The sequence below is a fragment of the Amblyomma mixtum genome, chromosome 10, assembly GCF_055824585.1.
Source record: "Amblyomma mixtum isolate Tamu chromosome 10, ASM5582458v1, whole genome shotgun sequence".
Lineage (NCBI taxonomy): Eukaryota > Metazoa > Arthropoda > Arachnida > Ixodida > Ixodidae > Amblyomma > Amblyomma mixtum.
In genome coordinates this window covers 7,315,235-7,334,777 of record NC_143021.1, presented here as the reverse complement: position 1 = coordinate 7,334,777, position 19,543 = coordinate 7,315,235, and the positions used below count along the sequence as shown (strand labels likewise).

The 19,543-nt window shown below is 46.2% G+C and overlaps 1 protein-coding gene across 1 annotated transcript in view; it reads right to left on the bottom strand.

The window, feature by feature from the left end:
* l(2)10685 (5-methylcytosine rRNA methyltransferase l(2)10685) overlaps positions 1-19,326 on the bottom strand; it is a 48,739-nt gene extending 29,413 nt beyond the window's left edge. Inside the window, exons 1-3 of the mRNA XM_089562777.1 lie at positions 19,170-19,326; positions 8,575-8,834; positions 1,104-1,441 (exon numbers count right to left, since the gene is read on the bottom strand). Coding sequence (XP_089418903.1) covers positions 1,104-1,441; positions 8,575-8,834; positions 19,170-19,220 — 649 coding nt within the window. The 5' untranslated portion in view covers positions 19,221-19,326. The remainder of the gene's footprint in view (positions 1-1,103; positions 1,442-8,574; positions 8,835-19,169) is intronic.
* Between the last annotated feature and the right edge of the window lie 217 nt (positions 19,327-19,543).

The window sequence follows — 19,543 nt, the reverse complement described above, 5'->3', positions numbered from 1 at the left end:
ATGAAAATTCACATTTTAGTGAATGACATATGTCACAATCACTTATTACCATTTAGTATGTTTGTGATTCCTCACATAATACTAGAAATGCCACTAACATAAACTTTAGTTTATTAGTTACCCCAAACATGTACGGTCAACGGCTAATTCCTTACCATGATACAAAGATATGGAACACCTTACCAATAGAGGTGAAGACCGCCAAAAACTTGGTGTTTTCCATAAAAAGGTTGTACCTTTCATTGATTAGTTAGGGATGTTGCACTGCGTCCATGTTGCTATTGTTTTTGTAGTCATATTGTGTTACTCCTGCATCTTATGTATATTTCCTGTCATTGTGATTGATTTGTAACCAGAGCGCGATTGTTCAACTCTGTCTTGACCGCTGCTACACATATGCATGTATACCGTATGGGCCTAAACTAGCTTTGGCTAAGGGCCCAACAGTTGTTTGGTTATGTTGTTGTAGAAATTCATGATTAAATAAATAATGTCGAATGATTTTAAAGCTTGCTATTTCCATGGCCTCAGTTCAGGCAATGTCTGCATTCAAACGCTGGGTTTCCGACATCACAACACACTAATCGTATCTTACTTCCCACTCTCTGAGCTGCCTGCGAGTCTGTATATACGTTGTCTATACAGACTCGCAGGCAGCTCTGCGTGCCTTCCACGAAAGAGCCCTCCCTTTCCCTACCCGATCGGCCTTAGATGACCGCCTGAAAGGGTTACGAACAGAACTGTCATGTGCAGCCGTTACTTAGTGCTTTGTGGTGCTACTAATCGAAGACGCTCACCGAGGAGCTGTTACCTAGTGCTTTGTGGTGCTACTCTTGGGACACGCTCACCGAGGAGCTGTTACTGTGGTGTGGAGCTGTGGTGCTACTAATCCAAGACGCTCACCGAGGAGCCGTTAGTGCTTTGTGGTGCTACTCCTGGGACATGCTCACCGAGGAGCTGTTACTGTGGTGCGGAGCTGTGGTGCTACTAATCGAAGACGCTCACCGAGGAGCCGTTAGTGCTTTGTGGTGCTACTCCTGGGACACGCTCACCGAGGAGCCGTTACCTAGTGCTTTGTGGTGCTACTCCTGGAAGATGCTCACCGAGGAGCCGATGAGTGCCGGTGCGCCGGGGTGCGGGAAAGGTGGAGATGTCGCCTGTGCCAAAGAGGGCGGCGTCCAGCTGTCCCGGGAACAGTGCATCCTCGCCCTCGGGCAGCCACTGCTTCACGGGGAGCCGCAGCTGACTGTCCGGCCGATAGAAGCCCCGGTAGGCGTCCTCGCCCACCTGCTCCTCCTGGAAGACCAGCCGCGCACTGGGCACAAAGCTCAGCAGCGAGGAGGAGCTGCCGCCGGGCATGTAGCGCGAGCTCTCGTCAAAGAAGCTGCCTTCCTCCCGAGCATCCTCGGCAGCCTCCGGCGGGGGCTCAGCCAGCTCCAGGCTGCGGCCAGTGAACGCAGCGAAAGCTTCATTGTCTCGTTGTGGGAACACAGTGCGAACAGACAGGGACAGACAAAAGGCACGAAAAGAAAACAACACGAAAAAGACCTTTCTTTTTGCGCTTTCGTAACTTTCACCCTGCACTTATACTTTGAACTATTAGCCCTCACCTATGGGGCAGAAACGTGGAGGCTTACAAAGAGGGTCCCGCTTAAGTTAAGGACAACACAGCAAGCTATGGAGAGGAAAATGATGGGTGTAACGTTAAGAGATCGGAAGAGGGCGGAGTGGGTGAGGGAACAAACGCGGGTTAATGACATCCTAGTCGAAATCACGAGGAAGAACTGGGCTTGGGCAGGGCATGTAATGCGAAGGCAAGATAACCACTAGCCCTTAAGTGTAACGGAGCGGATTCCAAGAGAAGGCAAGCGTAGCAGGGGGCGGCTGAAAGTTAGGTGGGCGGATGAGATTAAGAAGTTTGCTGGGATACGGTGGCCGCCACTGGCGAAGGACAGGGTTAATTGGAGAGACATGGGAGAGGTCTTTGCCCTGCAGTGGGCATAGTCAGGCTGATAATGATGATGATAATGATGATGAACTTTCACGCTGTACTTTGAAGTATTGTATTATGGCCCCATCTGTTGTACCCACCACCCGCTTTTTAACAATACATGGAGGAAGCCACATACAGCTGCTTGGGTTGAGGCAACAAACCATCACATATGCACAGCTCAGAGTACCGTCTTTCAACCAGTGCGTGAGGTTTGGTTCAAAGTGACTCGGACTACATGGAACACTGCACTGGAGGGCTCCAGATAATTAAAGCCACCAGGAGTTCCTTAACGTGCACTGACATCACACAGGACATGGGCCTCTAGAATTTCGCCTCCAATGAAATGCGACCCCCATAGATGGTATCAAACCCGCGTCTTTCGAGTCAGCAGCTGAACACTGTAACCACTGAGCCACCAAGGTGGCACCAGTGCATCACCTTAAATAGGAGATAAATACCAGAGGATATACATACCTGACGCACTCTAACAATGTTGAACTGAGGTGAATGAACGTTGAAGAAGATCCAGGGTGAATAGACGTGTCGAATGCAGCTCAAATACTCTTAACCATATCTTCATAACTTCCAGTATTCAAGATCCAGATAAATTATTTGTGCCAATCAATTCAAAAGAAAATGCACTTTTTATTTTTTAAGCACATCACCTGTTTCGTCATCATTATCTTGGTCATTAGCCTGACTGCGTCCACTGCAGGGCAAAGGCCTTTCCCATGTCTCTCAAATTAACCCTGTCCTTCGCGAGTTGCGGCCACCGTATCCCCGCAAACTTCTTAATTTCATCTGCCAGCCTAACTTTCTGCTGCCCCCTGCTATGCTTGCCTGCTCTAGGAATCCACTCCGTTACCCTTAACTTTTTCACTGCCATTACCAAGATAACTCGGGCAATCACACATGCACACCCCCTGCTTCTCCCAAGCAAACTCGTTTTGGCTTTTTAACTCATTCCCTGCCGCTCCCGATAATACTCAAATAAAAAAAAAGATGTTTACATGTAGCGCCATCTATGGAGAGACCCCATAAATTCATAGAACTTTTAGGGTAAATTTTAAACAGCAGATGGAGTGCATGTTTCCACATCCCCATCGCTTCGTTTTGGTCTCAACACGGCAGCTACGGCAAGACAGCGCGACACATGCGTCTGTGCTTTGACGGATGAAGAAATTCAAGAACTGCTTATGAATTCGGACTCCAATGATAGTGACGAGGAAGCAGCCTGACTAAGTGCCTTGTCGAGTGATGACAGTGATGAAGAGCCCCTGCCACCAATAAAAACTGCGTGAGAGGAAATCCAATCACCAAGATTTCTGCTGGAAGATTTCAGTAAGTACAACTAATGCCTATAAGACTATACTGAATAAAAATGTCTGCATGTCCTCCAGAGCATCCCAGTGCATTACTAGCATAAAATTTCCGCGAAACACAAAACGAAAAACCCGGCAGGAAGTGTACAGTGCTGAGTAAAAAAACCCGGCAGTGAAAGGGTTAAGAACCAGCAGTTATCTTGCCTTCACATTACATGTCCTATCCAAGCCCATTTCTTCCTCTTGAGTTTGCCTACTATGTCATTAACCCGGGTTTATTCCCTCACCCACTCTGCCCGCTTGCGGTCTCTAAAAGTCACACCTATGATTTTTCTTTTTATGTGCTTGGCGGCATACATCTACCAAGTTGCCTTGTTGAATTTCAGGAGAACAATATATATGTCCTGTTTGAATATTCATCATCATCACCATCAGCCTGACTACGCCCACTGCAGGGCAAAGACCTCTCCCATGTCTCTCCAATTAACCCTGTCCTTCGCCAGTTGCGGCAAACGTATTCCTGCAAATTTCTTAATCTCATCCGCCCAGTCGGGTCAGCAGCCGAGAGCCATAACCACTGAGCCACCATGGCGAACTTTTTTGACTGGAGAAGCAGACTGCGGAGTGGCTGTGCGACAAACTCGCCAATGAACTCGGAGATGCAGCAGCAGGTACTGTGTGCACTGCGGTTATTTGCTACCACGGGCTTTCAAGCTGCGGTTGGCAATGAGGCGCATGTCAGCCTCGCACAACCGACAGCACGCAAATGCTTGCGATGGGTGTCGGAGGCAATCTACAAAGTTGGGGTGCAGAAGGGGTGGGTTCCCGCAGTCACCTTTGTGCCACAGCTACATATCGACTGTTGCGGAAATAAACATGCACAGTAGAATGCTGCTCTCAGCTAAACGGGTGGATTGTTCAAGCTCAAAATTACCATAGAAATGGCATGAGGTGGGCAGGATTGGTTTCATGGGCGTCCGGAGGGGGGGGCAAGGGGGGGCGGCTGCACCCCCCTGGAAAATCACTCCCTCGAACCGTGAGTGATGGCCGCACGCCAGGGGCGGTGGTGCGCTCAGTCAAAAGGGTAAAAGCAGCCCCGCATGGTCACATCTGCGAAATGCCGCGTCCGGGCGTGCGTCGTTACGCCGTTTTCAAACCACGCCATCGTTAGCTCTACTGAAGGGCGACCTGTTCCAGACATACAGCGGTACCGGCGAGCATGTGTTTCGAGCCGCCTTGAGATGGGTGTCTGTTTCTTTGATCTCTAGAGAGATAGCGACACGGAGGCAGACAGTGCACGGGGCATCTTGTTTTCGCCTATCGTTACGCCGGTCACCGATGAATTCTTAAGGAGGGAAGGTAAAATCAGCCGTGTCCACCCCCGCTTTGTCGGGCTGCTCAGGGGCAAGCGGGCGATGAGTTGGCGCCGCCGCCGCTCGCTGTCTCCTCCGATCCACGGGTAGCGCAGTTCGGCAGAAGCGCCGCTTTCAGAATCTCCGGCAAAGGGGATTAGCTGCTTTTGTTCACGGCGACGCAGTCTCCCGAGGCGCCCCCACACCAACGTTCTTTGCGTCTTCTGCGAAAACCAGCGCCTTTGGTCAACGCAGCCCGATGGCGCCTGCCTGGCTCGCCTGTCACCTCTGGCTGGGCCTCAAATCACAACAGCGCCCATGTACTGTGCGTGTCAGTGCATGGTAAAGAGACCCAGGTGGTCGACATTACCCGGAACTCTGTACTACTCCATCCCTCATAGCCTGAGTCGTTTTGGGGCTCTGAACCCCATAAAAACACAAAAACAAATTTTCCGACTGGAGTGGCGAGTGTCCCTTCCCCTCGGAAGTTGCGCGGCGTTCCTTTCACCCCCAAAGTGCGCATTCGGGGATACTGCGGCAAGTAAGCCCTTGCACGTGTGCGCGCCTCTGTGTTTGTGCTTGGGTGTTTTTAGTGGCCGGTTGTCAGCGAAGCTGAGAACAACCAAGACAGCGGACGAGAAAACGACAAGCGGAGAGCAGTGTGTGTGCGGTTGCTCGACTGTGCGGATGCGCAAGCAAGATGGAGCGAGGTATATGAAGCTGCGAGCGTGCATTTATCTTGTAAATAAGTTTTCGTTGTATATATAGTCATCTTTTGTTTTCAACGTACGCGTTCAACAGTTTTTCCAATCAATGTGTATGATGAGTGTGCACCGAGAGCGTGTAATGAAGCACAGAAGTGAATTTATCACACGTGTAATTACGCAATTCGCCCAGAAAAATCCGAGGCGCCTACAGTTGCTGTTCAAGGAAGACTGACTGAGTGACTGTAGTTGCGTGTTTGTGAACATATTGTGCTGTGTGCTGGTCATCAATCCGGGTGAGTCGAGAACCCGTATGCAGCAAGACTGAGCACTCTTCTCCACGAAGTGATATAGCATCTTTTTGCATTTTTATTAATTTTAGTTGTTTCTTCGTTGATAAACTCCAATGTACCTCTCCTAGCCGCGCTTTAATTTGCTGTTTGTAATTTTTCTTTCATGTGTGCATTTTGTTTAATTTTTATTTATATATAAATAAATAAATTTACTCCGCAAATAGCGCCTTTCTGCTACGAACATACCCCCCCCCCCCCCCCTCGGGGCACCAACGGGGCCCCCCCCTGCAAAAAATTCTGCGGACGCCCTTGATTGGTTTGGTTTGGTTCATTGGGGTTTAACGTCCCAAAGCAACTCAGGCTATGAGGGACGCCGTAGTGAAGGGCTCCGGAAAGTTCCACCACCTGGGGTTCTTTAATGTGCACTGACATCGCACAGAATTTCGCCTCCATCGAAATTCGGCCATCGCGGTCAGGATCGAACCCGCATCTTTTAGGCCAGCAGCCGAGAGCCACAACCACTGAGCCACTGCGGCGAGGGGTCGGCAGAATAAAAGAACCACGCTTCTGCTGGCACAGAATTTTTCCCTGCAAATCGCACTTTGTGGTCATCTTCTGTTTCCAAAGGGAAAAGAGGCAGACAATCACACACCACATACTGCAACACTTCACCCTTCGACACTTTTGACACCGATCGTAAGCACCGAATAACACAGACTTCCACAAGTTGTTTTCGTCATTTCGTACCAAGTGCTCCTTGCAAGTTTACTCGGCGGGCCTGTAGCTTTCAACTGCCTTCATTCATACTTTTCTGCACACTTAGGTCAACTTCACAGTAGTTCGATTTTGGACGCCGTGTGAAAAGCAATAACAAGGTGTGGAATCAGCTGTTTTCATGCAAAGCGGCTTGTTGACGTTTTACCGCCGTCAGGGCGTCCTCGCGGCATCAAAAGTTACCGACCAGGAAATTTGATCGCAAAACTTTGTACATTCCTTGTTTTGCTTAATAGTTCATTTTCCAATTTAAAACAGAATGTTTTGGCAAAATAAAATATTAGTTATTTTGATTGCTGCATATTTCTAGTCTTATTACAAAAATTTAGCGGTGTGCAAATAAATGCTCCCGGGGCGCCGCCCCGCTGTTATTGGCTGATTCCTCATTGCGTCAAGTGGCAACGTCACATCATTTCATCATTTTGGTGTCACTGTCAATAACTTTTGACGGGATTTGTGATCGTTCCGTAATACGGCCCAAGGTGGCTTTTTCTAAAAGTACTGCTTGCCTGGCTCCAGAAGATTTGTGTCCGCAGTGCATCAAGGAATGCATGGATGTGCTGATGTAAAATTACAATTACAAACCTTCATTTCTTTGATCTTGCACAGCTGAAATCTTACAATATATATTTAGGTGCTAAACTTTTTCGGTTTTTATTTTTCAAAAAATTGGCAGACTTTTTTCTTTATTTCAAAATGAAAACTCCATTTTTTTTCAGAGAATATTACTTTCAACGACTGAATACTGACTTTTTCGGTGATTTAATGTGGCAATTCTACGTGGTCAAAAGTCACTCTCGGAATTTTTGCCACCGTGAATGGTTCGTTTTCCAGTATTCAATATAATTTAACCAGTTTTTTGCACACAAAGATATGCATGTAGAAGAAATTGTTTCGTAAATAAAAAACAAACAAAAGTTTCATGAGAAAGCCAGCAGTCAAAAACGTAAGTGGAATTTGCTTCTAAAAACTGGGGTGACAACTTTTCTTTGGGTTATCCAGGTTGGTAGAGCATGGCGGAGCGTCACGTGGTCTGTGTGTTGATGATGACTATGCACGGTTTAAGATCGGTGTTGAACATGAAATTGATAAACCTACCTAACCAACTAATTGTTCTATGCATGGGATAGTAACAAATTGTGCTTAGCTAGCATGCGGCGAGGAGGTGGTGCTTCATGGACAGCACAGCAGTGTAAACAATCAGAAAACGTCTCAAATCACACTACTTTGTGGTTTATCCACCAATGCCACCATTTCAATACGCCCCTGGCTTCCCTACATAGTTCATTTTCAACCTTGACTGAGTGTAAATCGTACTCAACAGCCAGCAAGCTATGCCTTGCATGACAAAAATACAGATCTTTTTCAGTTCAAACTGAATTTAAAAAACTAAATCTGGCGTACTTTTACCAGTCTTTTTCAGTTGAAACCATAAAGTCCAACCCCTAATTATGATGCATGCTGCTTTCATATAAAACTATAATCTTTTTACAAGGTCACCTTTGGTTACAGGCGTGAAAAAAAGAGAACACAAGGCACAAAGACGGGACGAAACGCCACTCACAACTGATTTATTTCGAAAAAAACATGCGTAAATGCTGCATTAACCAGCGAATCAGGGAACACGAAAGAAACGTTGAGCAAAATAAGGAAGGCCCAAATATGCCTAAGCATATAAGGTTCTCCCCGTCACACTCTTGGGAGCCATGTTTTTCTGGTGTACGAATTCTGTCAAAAAGCAAAGATACAAAAGTTAGGGAACTATTTGAAGCTTTTTTATTGCAAAAAAAAAGGAAGCATGTGCGTCAGCGACACATCCATATCTTTGTACGAGGCTGAGAACAATTTTTTCACCCGTTCGTTATCATATCAACTTTGAAGATGACAGTATTCCTTGCACGTAAGACGGCATATATTTGCGCATGTTGGCTTCGAATAAATCAGTTGTGAGTGGCGCTTCGTCCCGTCTTTCTTGTCTTCTGTTCTGTCTTTTTTGCGCCTGTAATCAGAGATGAACCGTTACCAACTTGCCCAGCAAGACGTTCTTTTAAGCTCTCAACAAGTGTCGGTGAGCTGTCGCACCCTTCAACCTGGGAATTTCACTTTGCAGTGCAAGAAGACAGCCAGGCCACCCACCTGGGGGCCTCGTGGGATGTGGTGCCGGTGGCAGCCTGCATGCGTCGCATGCACAGTCTGCGCAGGCTGAGGGCCCCCCGTGCGCGCAGCTGCTGCCACACTGCCCCGACATCGGGCAGGAAGGGGTTGGGCAGGGCACACGGCTTGTTGGGGCACAGCAGGGCCAGCCGCACCGAGGGCCACTGCTCCCCAAACACGCCCGCGTAGAACTCATCAAAGTGGCGCAACGCCCGCTGGGTGCCCTGGTTCTCGGGCCGCACCTGCACGGGGGGGGAAAACCCATCACTAGCACAGTCACCATCAGCCCAACTGCAGAAGGAAGGCCGCTCCTACTGGCCTCCAGCAGACCCTGTCCTCCTGCACCACCTGCAGCCTCGACATTCCCCTACCATGAAGATCTATACTGCTTCATTTTTTTTTTTTTCAACAAATGGCAGAGTGCCGGGGTCACCATGTTGCACAAATGAAGCAAATGGAGAACCACAAATGCAGCAACTCCATGCAGATCTGCCCATTTATAACGAGCACTGGCGTAGCATGAATGAAAGTGACGTGGTAGTTAAAATCCGGTGGATTGAAACTCCCCGGACGTGGTGCTCATTTGCAACAAAGACGCAGGCGCCAGAAGCGCAAATGCGGGAATGCGCCAAGCGGCCGCAATCTATATCGCGCAAGTACACGAGCGTAAAAAATATTCCACGCACAACGTGCAGGAACTTTGACTGCACTGTTTGTGCTCACTGAGCTCAAGGGCAGACGCAGCTTTGAAGTCCAGAGAAATGGGAAAAAAATTGACTTTTTGTTAATTGTTATGTCCGCTTATATGCTTTGTTTTTTACGGTATCCTGAAGTTCCACTGCTGAAACTGATCGGAAAGTGCTCTAAAAAAATTCTGTAATAAAACGTGGTGGCTGTGCATTGTGGGGAAACACACGAATAGTTTTTTTTTTTAATTTTAGCTCTGAGACTAGACGCTCACCTTGTGGAGCGGATTTATTCATGACTATTTTGTCTATTTAAACCGTTTGTTTTATTGCCTTTCTAGGGCCATGCTACAGGTCAAGGCATTAATTTTTCAAATCTCTGAAGTTTAAATTTCTTGTATGACATTACCTTGTCGCCACAGATATGTCAGTGGGCACTGGAGCAAAAGAAATCAAACTGAAAATTTGTGCTTTGCAAAAACGAATATAATCCAAGAATATTTTTTACTTGTAGCACAGCATTAGGAATGCAGTGAATGCTGAACCAGCCTTCTGCTGCATTTTCCTAACTCTGCAGCCCTTTCGCAAGATTCCGAGGAAAAATCATGTTATAAAACCATTTCCTCGAGATATAACAGTGAAATTTTGTGAGAGCTGTTATAAAATTATTTCTCATGTAAAGAGGCAACTCACACAATTAATGCGGACAGCTGCAGTCTTTGTTAGAACAGTGCTGCTCAGCAGACCTGCGTTCGTGAGTGCCAACCCAAACTTCGTCAGCTTCGTCGGCGCTGGCCATTGAGGCATCAAACCCCAACTCTCTTTCTTACAATATCCCCGGGGTGAAAAGGTGCCATCCTAGCAGCCTAAGGGCTCAAGACGATAGCTGGGTCGTAGTAGGGCTTCAGGCGGTCTAGGTGCACAATTTCACAGCCGCGGCGACGATTATCAGACAAAGGCATGATGGGCTCGACCAGATAGTTAACTGGGGATGTCTGGTGAACAACGCGATAGGGGCCTTGGTATCTGCTCAGCAGTTTCGTAGACTAGCCTGGGCTGGAAGAGGACACCGCACATCTCACCGATTGCATAATCATCTCAGTTTTAAACGCCTTTCGGGAAGGACCCGAAAGGCGTCGATGATGATGCGTCGAGCATTTGGAATCCCCATCAAGAGTATTTAACACATATGTTAGAGGCGATTCAAAATCGAGCTGCTCGGTTTATAACATCAAATTATGATTCTTGGTCGAGTGTTACTAATATCAAATCCTCCATTGGTTTATCTTCCTTGGCATCCTGTCGTAAGATTGCAAAACTCTGTCTATTTCATAAACTTTATTATAATTTTCCCCAACTGCGTGACAGCCTAATTATGCCCCCTTTAAGATCATCGCGACGTTTGTTTAATTGCCGTAGTATTCAACGCATTCATGGTTCAACCAATGCGTTCAATTCCTCGTTCTTGCCAGCTGCCATAGCGGAGTGGAATGTCCTTCCAGACAGTGTTGTGAATGAAGTTAATTCCCTAAAATTTAAACAGATGTTAATTGATTTAGTCCCCAAATAATTCCTGTTGAAGGCCCTTTTCCTTTTTTTTTCTTTCTTTTTCTTTTGTTTACCTACTTACTCGCTTGTTTTTCTTTTCAAGCGTTCACAGCTGTATCTACATGTGTCTAAGTTTACGTTCCAACTTTGTTCTTTGTGACTTGATTACTGTTCGTCCTCCCCCCCCATTATGTAATGCCCACTAGGGCCCTTAGGGGTAAATAAATGATGATGATGATGACCACTGCATTCAACTCATCAGCCCTGCCCCGTGCAATCATTTATTGGAATAGTCTTCCTGACAACATTGTTCACATCACAGATTATGTTATTTTCAAAGAAAAAATAAGTAGCATTTTGTTCTGAAGTGTGTTTTTTGCTGAAGTGTGTTGTTCTGTAGTGTGTTTTTCAATTTCGTTCTATTTTCTGGTTGGTTGTTTGTTACTTGTATAACGATATTAAAATAACCATGTTCTACTTGCTTCTTTTTCCCACCCCAGTTATGTAACCCCCCTCACATAATACTCCAGTCGGAGCCCGTGAGGTATTTGAAAAAATAAATAAATAAATAAAAGCCAAACCAAGGATTTGGGGTGATAAGACGGCGGCAGACAGGTAGAAGCGGCACGGGCGCTTTTCAGACGGTGCTGGTCGTGAGATGTAAGGGAACGGGCGAGTTGATGGCATTCTTCGGCATGCACAGTAGCTTGGGAGACTGTTGTAAATTCGGAATAATCAGGACTCCCCGCATTTGACTAACAAGTCCCAGATGCGGGTATAGTCCGAAAAACCGTTAGGGGGACCTCCTAACACAAAATAGGTAGTTTAAACAGATACTAAGACAGTGGTTGCTAGTTGCAAACAACGATAAAAGACAATCATAAAATCGTGTATATACAAACAAAGGCAAGAAGCATTAAACAACAAAAGTGGATGAAGAAACGAAAAAAAAAATAATTTGAATTCTAAAAAGTTTGCAATACGATGCAAAAAAATAAAACTGTTGCATGATGATTCAACTTCGTGTGGTAAAGCATTCCATATTGTAATACCAGTGAATATTGCGGAGAATTTTCCATAATTAGTCCTTAAATAGAGAATTTTCCATAATTAATCGGTGCTCTTTTTGCGACCCAATTTTTTCATTTGTGCCCAGCATGAGTAGGCACTCGTCACTGGTGCACTCTACACACGAAGAAGCCTACATGGGAGTAACTGCCCTATAGCGCACTCCCTTTTAGGGGCAGAGTACACAGCCAAAGTTCCTGAGTAGATTTTGTTCACTGAGTATGCCAAATGCTTACTCTTGGCAATGGAGGGCTTTTCCTACCGTAAACCATAGTAACCTGATTCAGTCAGCACCAGGGGTCTTGACGTTAGCAAACACAGGAGGTTGAAACCATGGTTACAATCTTCGTAACTGCTAGAACTTCGCGTGTTTTCAAGAGGGAATTTGTTTCCGTTTCCAAGCGTAAGCATTCCGTACTTTAAGTGATGAAAAGCTACCCCAGGCCTTGGGCAGCATTCCATGCCTCGCAAAGGGTGTGCACCAGAGGACAGCTAACTCCCTTTAAACCACTCTTATGTTTAGAGTGTACAAACAAGATCTTGCACTTCTTGCTTTCTGCAGCTTTTTCAGCTGCTACACAGATTTCTGTTTGTTGCTTGTTGTACTTCTCTCTTTTTGTTTAAGAACAAGGTTTCATCATTATCATCATCAGCAGTAGCATCATCATCAGCCTGACTGCACCCACTGCAGGGCAAAGGCCTCTCCCATGTCGCTCTCCAGTTAACCCTGTGCTTTGCCAGTTGTGCAAACTTCTTAATCTCACCCGCCCACCTAATTTTCTGCCGCCCCTCCTACGCTTGCCTTCTCTTGGAATCCACTCCGTTACCCTTAAGGACCAGCGGTTACCTTACCTTCGCATTACATGCCCTGCCCAAGCCCATTTCTTCCCCTTGATTTTGACTAGGACGTCATTAACCTGCATTTATTCCCTCACCCACTCCGCCCTCTTCAATCTCTTAACGTTACACCTACCATTTTCCTTTCCATAGCTCACTGCATTGTCCTTAACTTAAGCTGAACCCTCTTTGTTAGCCTCCACGTTTCTGCCCCATAGGTGAGTACCGGTAAGATATACCTGTTGTATACTTTTCTCTTGAGGGACATTGGTAAGCTACCATTCATGATCTGAGAGAACCTGCCATATGCGCTCCACCCCATTCTTATTCTTCTAGTTATTTCCCTCTCATGATCCGGATCTGCGGTCACTACCTGCCCTAAGTAGACATATTCTCTTACTACTTCCAGCACCTCGATACAAACTGCGTACTGCTGTTCCCTTGCTAGGCTGTTGAACATTACTTTGGTTTTCTGCATGTTAATTTTTAGCCCCACCGTTCTGCTCTACCTGTCTAACTGATTGATCATGCATTGCAGTTCATCCCGAGTGACTCAGCAAGGAAATGTCACCAGCAACTGTTCCCAATCCGGGCCTGTGAATACCTCCTGTGAACCGGAGATTGTCTCCCCCTGCCTGGTGCCCTTCCTCATTGAAATTTTATAGCTGTCCTTATGGAGGATAACAGTAGCTGCGCAGCCGTTAATGACTACCTTAGCAAGACACTTGTACTATGAAAAGGTTAGTTTTGCTTTTATTTGGCTTTGTCTTTTCCCACTTTCTCTCAGCTGTCTTCATTTCCAATCAGTAAAACTTCAGGGAACTCACTGTCTAACCAGTACAGTCCCAGATGATTTCACTCAATTTCAGTGCATTTTGCCAACGTTCAATTTCGCACTCACTACAGCACTCACTCACTACAGCATGCTTATTGTCCCAGCACAGCAGAACAAATCGCATCTACCTTTCCTGATCCGAGTGATCTTTCTGCAGTGTATTAGTGTCACTGTTTTGATGAAGGTTTATGATGTGAATATCAATGTGACTGCCAAGAATTCCAGAATGATGGCACACCTTGTGCAACATGTTAGCTGGCGTGAATGAAACAGCAGACAGAGGAACAGATGGGACACACGATAGTCCCGTCTGTTTCTCTGTCCGCTGTTTTATTCGTACTAGCTAACATCTCACCCAGCACCAGCTAGCCCAACTTTCTTGCTTAATCTTGTGCAAGCATGAAATGGTGCTTTGGTTTATTTGTGCCAGCAGAAGGTTGCTATAACTTGAATGCTGATGATGAATGCATTTCGTCAGTGCATTTCAATGAGACGCAGAGCAGAGTAAGGGACACACACAGGATGAATGCTGCTCATAAGGCGGCCCAGTGCATTTTGCAGGCTTTTTTGTTTTTAAAAGGACAGTCTGCTTCCCAAGGGAATTTCTGCTGCTGATAGTTGGCAAAACATGAGTGTCGCCCAGCACTGTCTCTACTGTGTCACTACATTTGGTCTCCTTTTCTGTGCTTTGCTGGCAGTGCAGTGCAAAATTACCTGGAGGTTGCACACAAGGATGAAAAGCCAACTGACGTATTTTGTATGTAATCCTCACAAAGTAGCTGAAATAAAGTTTGATATGATGTGTTTGTTCTCATGTGTGGCCGATTGCATAAATAAATTTATCTGTTTCAACGGTTCAAACATGCAGCTCCTGGCACTGAAATGTGCCACTTAAAATATTAGTAGGGCTTGCTTTAATCAGAACAAAATACTATTAGGTAGACGGGCTGCCTTAGTAGAATATACTGGTTCCAACAAGGCACAATAGCTAAGCTTAGGAAATATTTTTGAAACACAGATGCACTAAAACAAAAGAGGATTAAAACAAGTTCTCCCTTTCATTATATTAATGCAGACAGACTACCTGAGCCCCAGTTCTGTCAAGCATAATCCAAGAACTCTGTAGACACCATGCCGACAGGCAGTCATCATCATCATCATCAGCCTGGCTATGCCCAGTGTCGGGCAAAGGCCTCTCCCATATCTCTCCCTGTCCTTCGCCAGTTGCAGCCGCTATATTCCTGCAAATTTCTTAATCTCATCCGCACACCTAACTTTCTGCCGTCCCCTGCTATGTTTGCCTTCCCCTGGAATCCACTCCGTTACCCTTAAGGACCAGCGGTTATCTTTCCTTCGCATTACATGCCCTGCCCAAGCCTATTTCTTCCTCTTGATTTCAACTAGGATGTCATTAACCCGCGTTTGTTCCCTCACCCACTCTGCCCTCTTCCGATGTCTTAACGTTACACCTATCATTCTCATTTCCATAGCTCGCTGCGTTGTCCTTAACATAAGCTGAACCCTCTTTGTTAGCCTCCACGTTTCTGCCCCATCAGGCAGTCAAGAGAGGCAATTTTACACCCGAATCACATTTCAGAAAACGCTCCAACTCCACAGTGCATGTGCTGGCATGAAAAAAAAGCATACAGACATGTTTTGGATGCTTTTATGTGCGTGCACGATTTTGTTTTGAGTGGTTCATTGTAGTTGTGCCGTACTATAGCGCAAGCCACTTTGGTTGATATCAAACTGAAACTCCAATGGTACGCGGTATTGACACATTTTTAGAACGTGCATTTCTTTTATTTACCATCTGCTTCGTAAGCTTTCCACTTACATGAGGACTGATAAAAAATCAAAGACTTCTTTCCCATCATCACTTCACCGAAGTTATGCACGTACACACTTGCGAGGACATTCCCGCAACTGGAGGAGAACCAAAAAACATTGGCACTCACAAGATTCACCCCTCACAGCCCGATGCAGGTGCGGCTGGACACACAACAAAGTGAAGCAACCTCCGCATGTACGTCGCGAGAACAACCCAGCTTACTCCTCAAACACAAATATGTGGCTACAGCACCTACTACTGAATGAATGAATTAATGTTTATTTTGACAGAAATACAAAGAAAGTCTGTTGAGGAGGTTGACAGAAAGGCAATGAATGCCTAAGTGTCTGTCCCCTTTCGGAATACACAAAACACTCAAGCAACACGGGGTGAGCAAACTACATAAAGTATGTACATACACTTAAAATGGAAGGTACATGCAATACATAACAGAAAAAGTGAAAGCATGTTGCACTTTCAAGGTAAACAATCATATCTGAATCGATAACAAGTACAAGTTCACTTTTTTTTTTAAGTTTCCTAGAGATGATGATTCATTTACCATAGTGAGAAGGGTAGGATGATGATTTAGAAAATCTGGAATTAGGAAAGATTGCTTTTGCATACCGTAGTTTGTCCGTATCTTGCCCGTGTTGTACGTAATGTGCCTTGTATTATATTTGTGTTATTTGGAGGGTATGTTCTGAAAAAGCTGCTTTCATTATGGCTGATCTTTCGAAATATTTCAATAGCTGTTATTTTGTTAATAAGATTTTGTATAGTTAATATACTATTCTTCTGTAGCTCGAGGTAGCACCGGAGACGCACACAGCTGACACGACTCACAGCTTAAAAAGTGACGGACTGCTCCAACACCTGGCTGTTGTGTGCCAGCGTTTCAATGTGCTGTACAGTGAGTTTTCACGATACACTTGCGGCATGATTTCATGCATGCACGTGCGTATTGCCGAGGAATCGACAAACTCCACATGTGTCGTTGCGGTCCATCATGTTGCATATGACGAGTAAGAGCTGAAGGTAGTTTTCCTGAAGCAGCACAACGGCAGAAAAGGTCACATGACAAGGCACTGTTTAGTGATGGAAGGGAGGTCCATTCGTGAATATAGCGGTTAATAAAAGCAGCGAACAACATCTCACCAAGTTCTTACAAAAACAGTGCATCCATTACGCAAGTAGCTATGGTATTGTACTGTTAACACACTAAGGATGAAACTGTGTTTATGCCATCTACCAAGGGCAAAACAACCACAAAGAGAAACAGCTGAATTAAGTCAGACCCTAAGCTGCACCCTTCCAGGTACACGTCTCTTTTGTACAGTTGTTTTTCAAGTGGCAACTACGGTAGTGTACGCGTCAAGGCGCCTAAGACCAGTTAAAAATTAAAGAACAGCCGCAAGTAATCGCCTCACTCCCCCCCCCCCCCCCCCCACCACTGAAATAAGACCAACAATATGGCCGCTATTAAAAGCTGCAGCAGCTTATACTTTACCTCACAGAGTGTTTGTAGACCTGTGAAAAGTAGAGCTCTCTCATCCAATCAAGGCCAAGGAGGACAACAAATAGTCTCCAATATCTGAGCAGTGTTGCGACTACTTTTTAAACAGTTATGCAGTAATTCAAGATTGGTTTATAGGTTTATTGGGGTTTAACGTTCCAAAGTGACTCCGGCTATGAGGGACGCCGTAGTGAAGGGCTCCAGAAATTTCGACCACCTGGGGTCCTTTAACGTGCACTGACATTGCACAGCACACGGGCCTCTAGAATTCCGCCTCCATCGAAATTCGGCCGCCGAGGCCAGGATCGAACCCGCGCCTTTCGGGTCTACAGCCGAGCACCGTAACCACTGAGCCACTGCTGCGGGGCGCAGTAATTGAAAAGGTAGTTCCGGAAGGTGTTTTAAAAGTACAGCAAGCATTTCATTCACTGGTTAATCTAGCAGTCTACACAAACACAGCACTGCAGAGGTCTGCTGTGAAGTGGTGTGCCGCTTTTCGTAAACATGGCATCTGCTGATTCACCCCCTATCAATTTGCCTGCACTCAAGTTCTCATGGTGCTGCCCTTAGCTGTTCATTTCAGAAAAGTGCACACATCGGGCAGGTCTGGTTCAGGAAAACTGCACACCTCCTCGATGGTCGGCGCCAAAATCGTGCAGCTGCCATGGAAGCAGACGATGGCTTGCGTTTGCGATAAACGGCGAAGAGACTATAGTTATTCCACTCGTCAATGAGAACAGTGCCCCGACTCGTATGAAACGTCACTGGAGCCCTCTTAATTAGGGCTCCGCAAGCGAAAGGCGGCATCGGAGAGAGGGGAACGGTGGCCCTTGCCGGCACCTTCCACCTATAGACGGACTTGTCACCGCCACCTTTCCTTCAGAGCAGTTAAGTTATAACAATACTCGACAAAGGGTATGGTAACTAAAAAGCAAACACGTGCATTCAGCATGATGCAAATTGCTGTACAAACTGCGTAACATGTGACTCGATGCGTACACCTGAGTCGTGTCCAGTAAAAGAGCACAGGTGCGTTTTGCATCAGCTGCCACGAGATTCTGTTTGCCATTGAGGTGGCCGGTACACAGCTGGATGCAATCAGCTGGTGATGCTGAGAATAGCAGACGACCAGACCTGCACTCGACCATTCGTTTTGGAAACAGCCAGTGCCAAGCTGCACTTGAACTGCCGGAACTGGCGCTGCACGCTCATGACACCGCTGCAAAACTTTACAGCAATTAACACTATCGCGGCATACCCTTAAGGCAGAGCTTAAGTGTTTCCTCACGCATCCCTCCATGTCAATGTTTCAGTGTGGCGCACTGTACATGCGCAAAGAGCCATTTGCAGCAGCTTAAAAAAGCCCCCATCATACGGGTGCACGCATCTTATTTGAAACTGCCAGGTTTCTCTCTTGTCTTCACAAATAAACATTCGTTCCCACTGCCCAGAGCTGCTCAGAGTAACAGATATGAAAAAAAAAGGAGGAAAGGAGACTGAAGTAGGCCGAGAGATGTTTGTTACAAGAATCAAAGCATCCTGTGTGCCTAGAGTAACATACATCGCAGACATTGATAAAAGAGAAGCAATATTCGCCACGTCCATCCAAAGTATCTCAACTATTTGAAGTTAATGCTATAGGTTAGTTTTTCTTCTCAACACACACTTGCACGCATTACTCCCTCCCTTTTTCCGTGTGATACTGTCCGATACATATATGGTGCGATGCCAACCGAAAAAAGTACGACCACGAGTACATTTGAATACATTTGTAATCAAATTAAATGGTAATGCCAGAGTGCGAATGTCTAGGTTTTATTACTGATAATTTTTTTTTATTATTCTGGCTAGACATCATTACCTAGACGTCTGTTCTTCATGACCTAGATATCAGATCTGTTGAGTCTTAAAAATTATCAAGTTAAGGAGCTCTCGACAGCTGTACACTGTAAACACACCAAAAGGACGTGATGCTACTGAGCTAGTTGGCCAGTTCGAACGCGGAGATTAATGCGCAGGCCGGACACGCCAGATGCTTGGCTATCGTCACCAAATAAACACGCCAGATTCAGACACACAGCAGATGTGAGGCGACGCAGAGCCTCTTTCAGAGCACGACGGCTTCCAGCAGCCGCGGAAGCGACCAGACTCGGGGACGGCTCAAACCGCGCGCGCATGCGTCCGCCACCGCACGCGCGCGCACTAAACAATGCACACATAAACGCGGTGTGTACTACGTGATGATTCACAGCTTACCTTGGTAGCGTAACGGCGCACGCTACTTAGCGAAAGCCTCCGCAACTGCATCAAATCTACGGGAGCCGCTCACCACGTGAGAATGCTAAACTGAACCTAAAGGCGATGGCTAAACAGACGCCAGACGCCGACAAACCCCCCCGGATAGATGAATAGATGAATATTTTGTACCGGGCGGCAGCCTGCGCCGCCTACCTCACGTGAATTTAGACTCGGTTTCGGTCTTTCTTTCCTTAATACTAAGCTTCACATCACTGGAAAAAGGATGTTGCGCGCTGCCTCAAACTGCAGCAACTTCTATGCAACGGCATGCAACATGTTCCGAGAGCCATCAAGTGTAGGGACGGCAAAAACAATACGCCGTTGCGATCCGC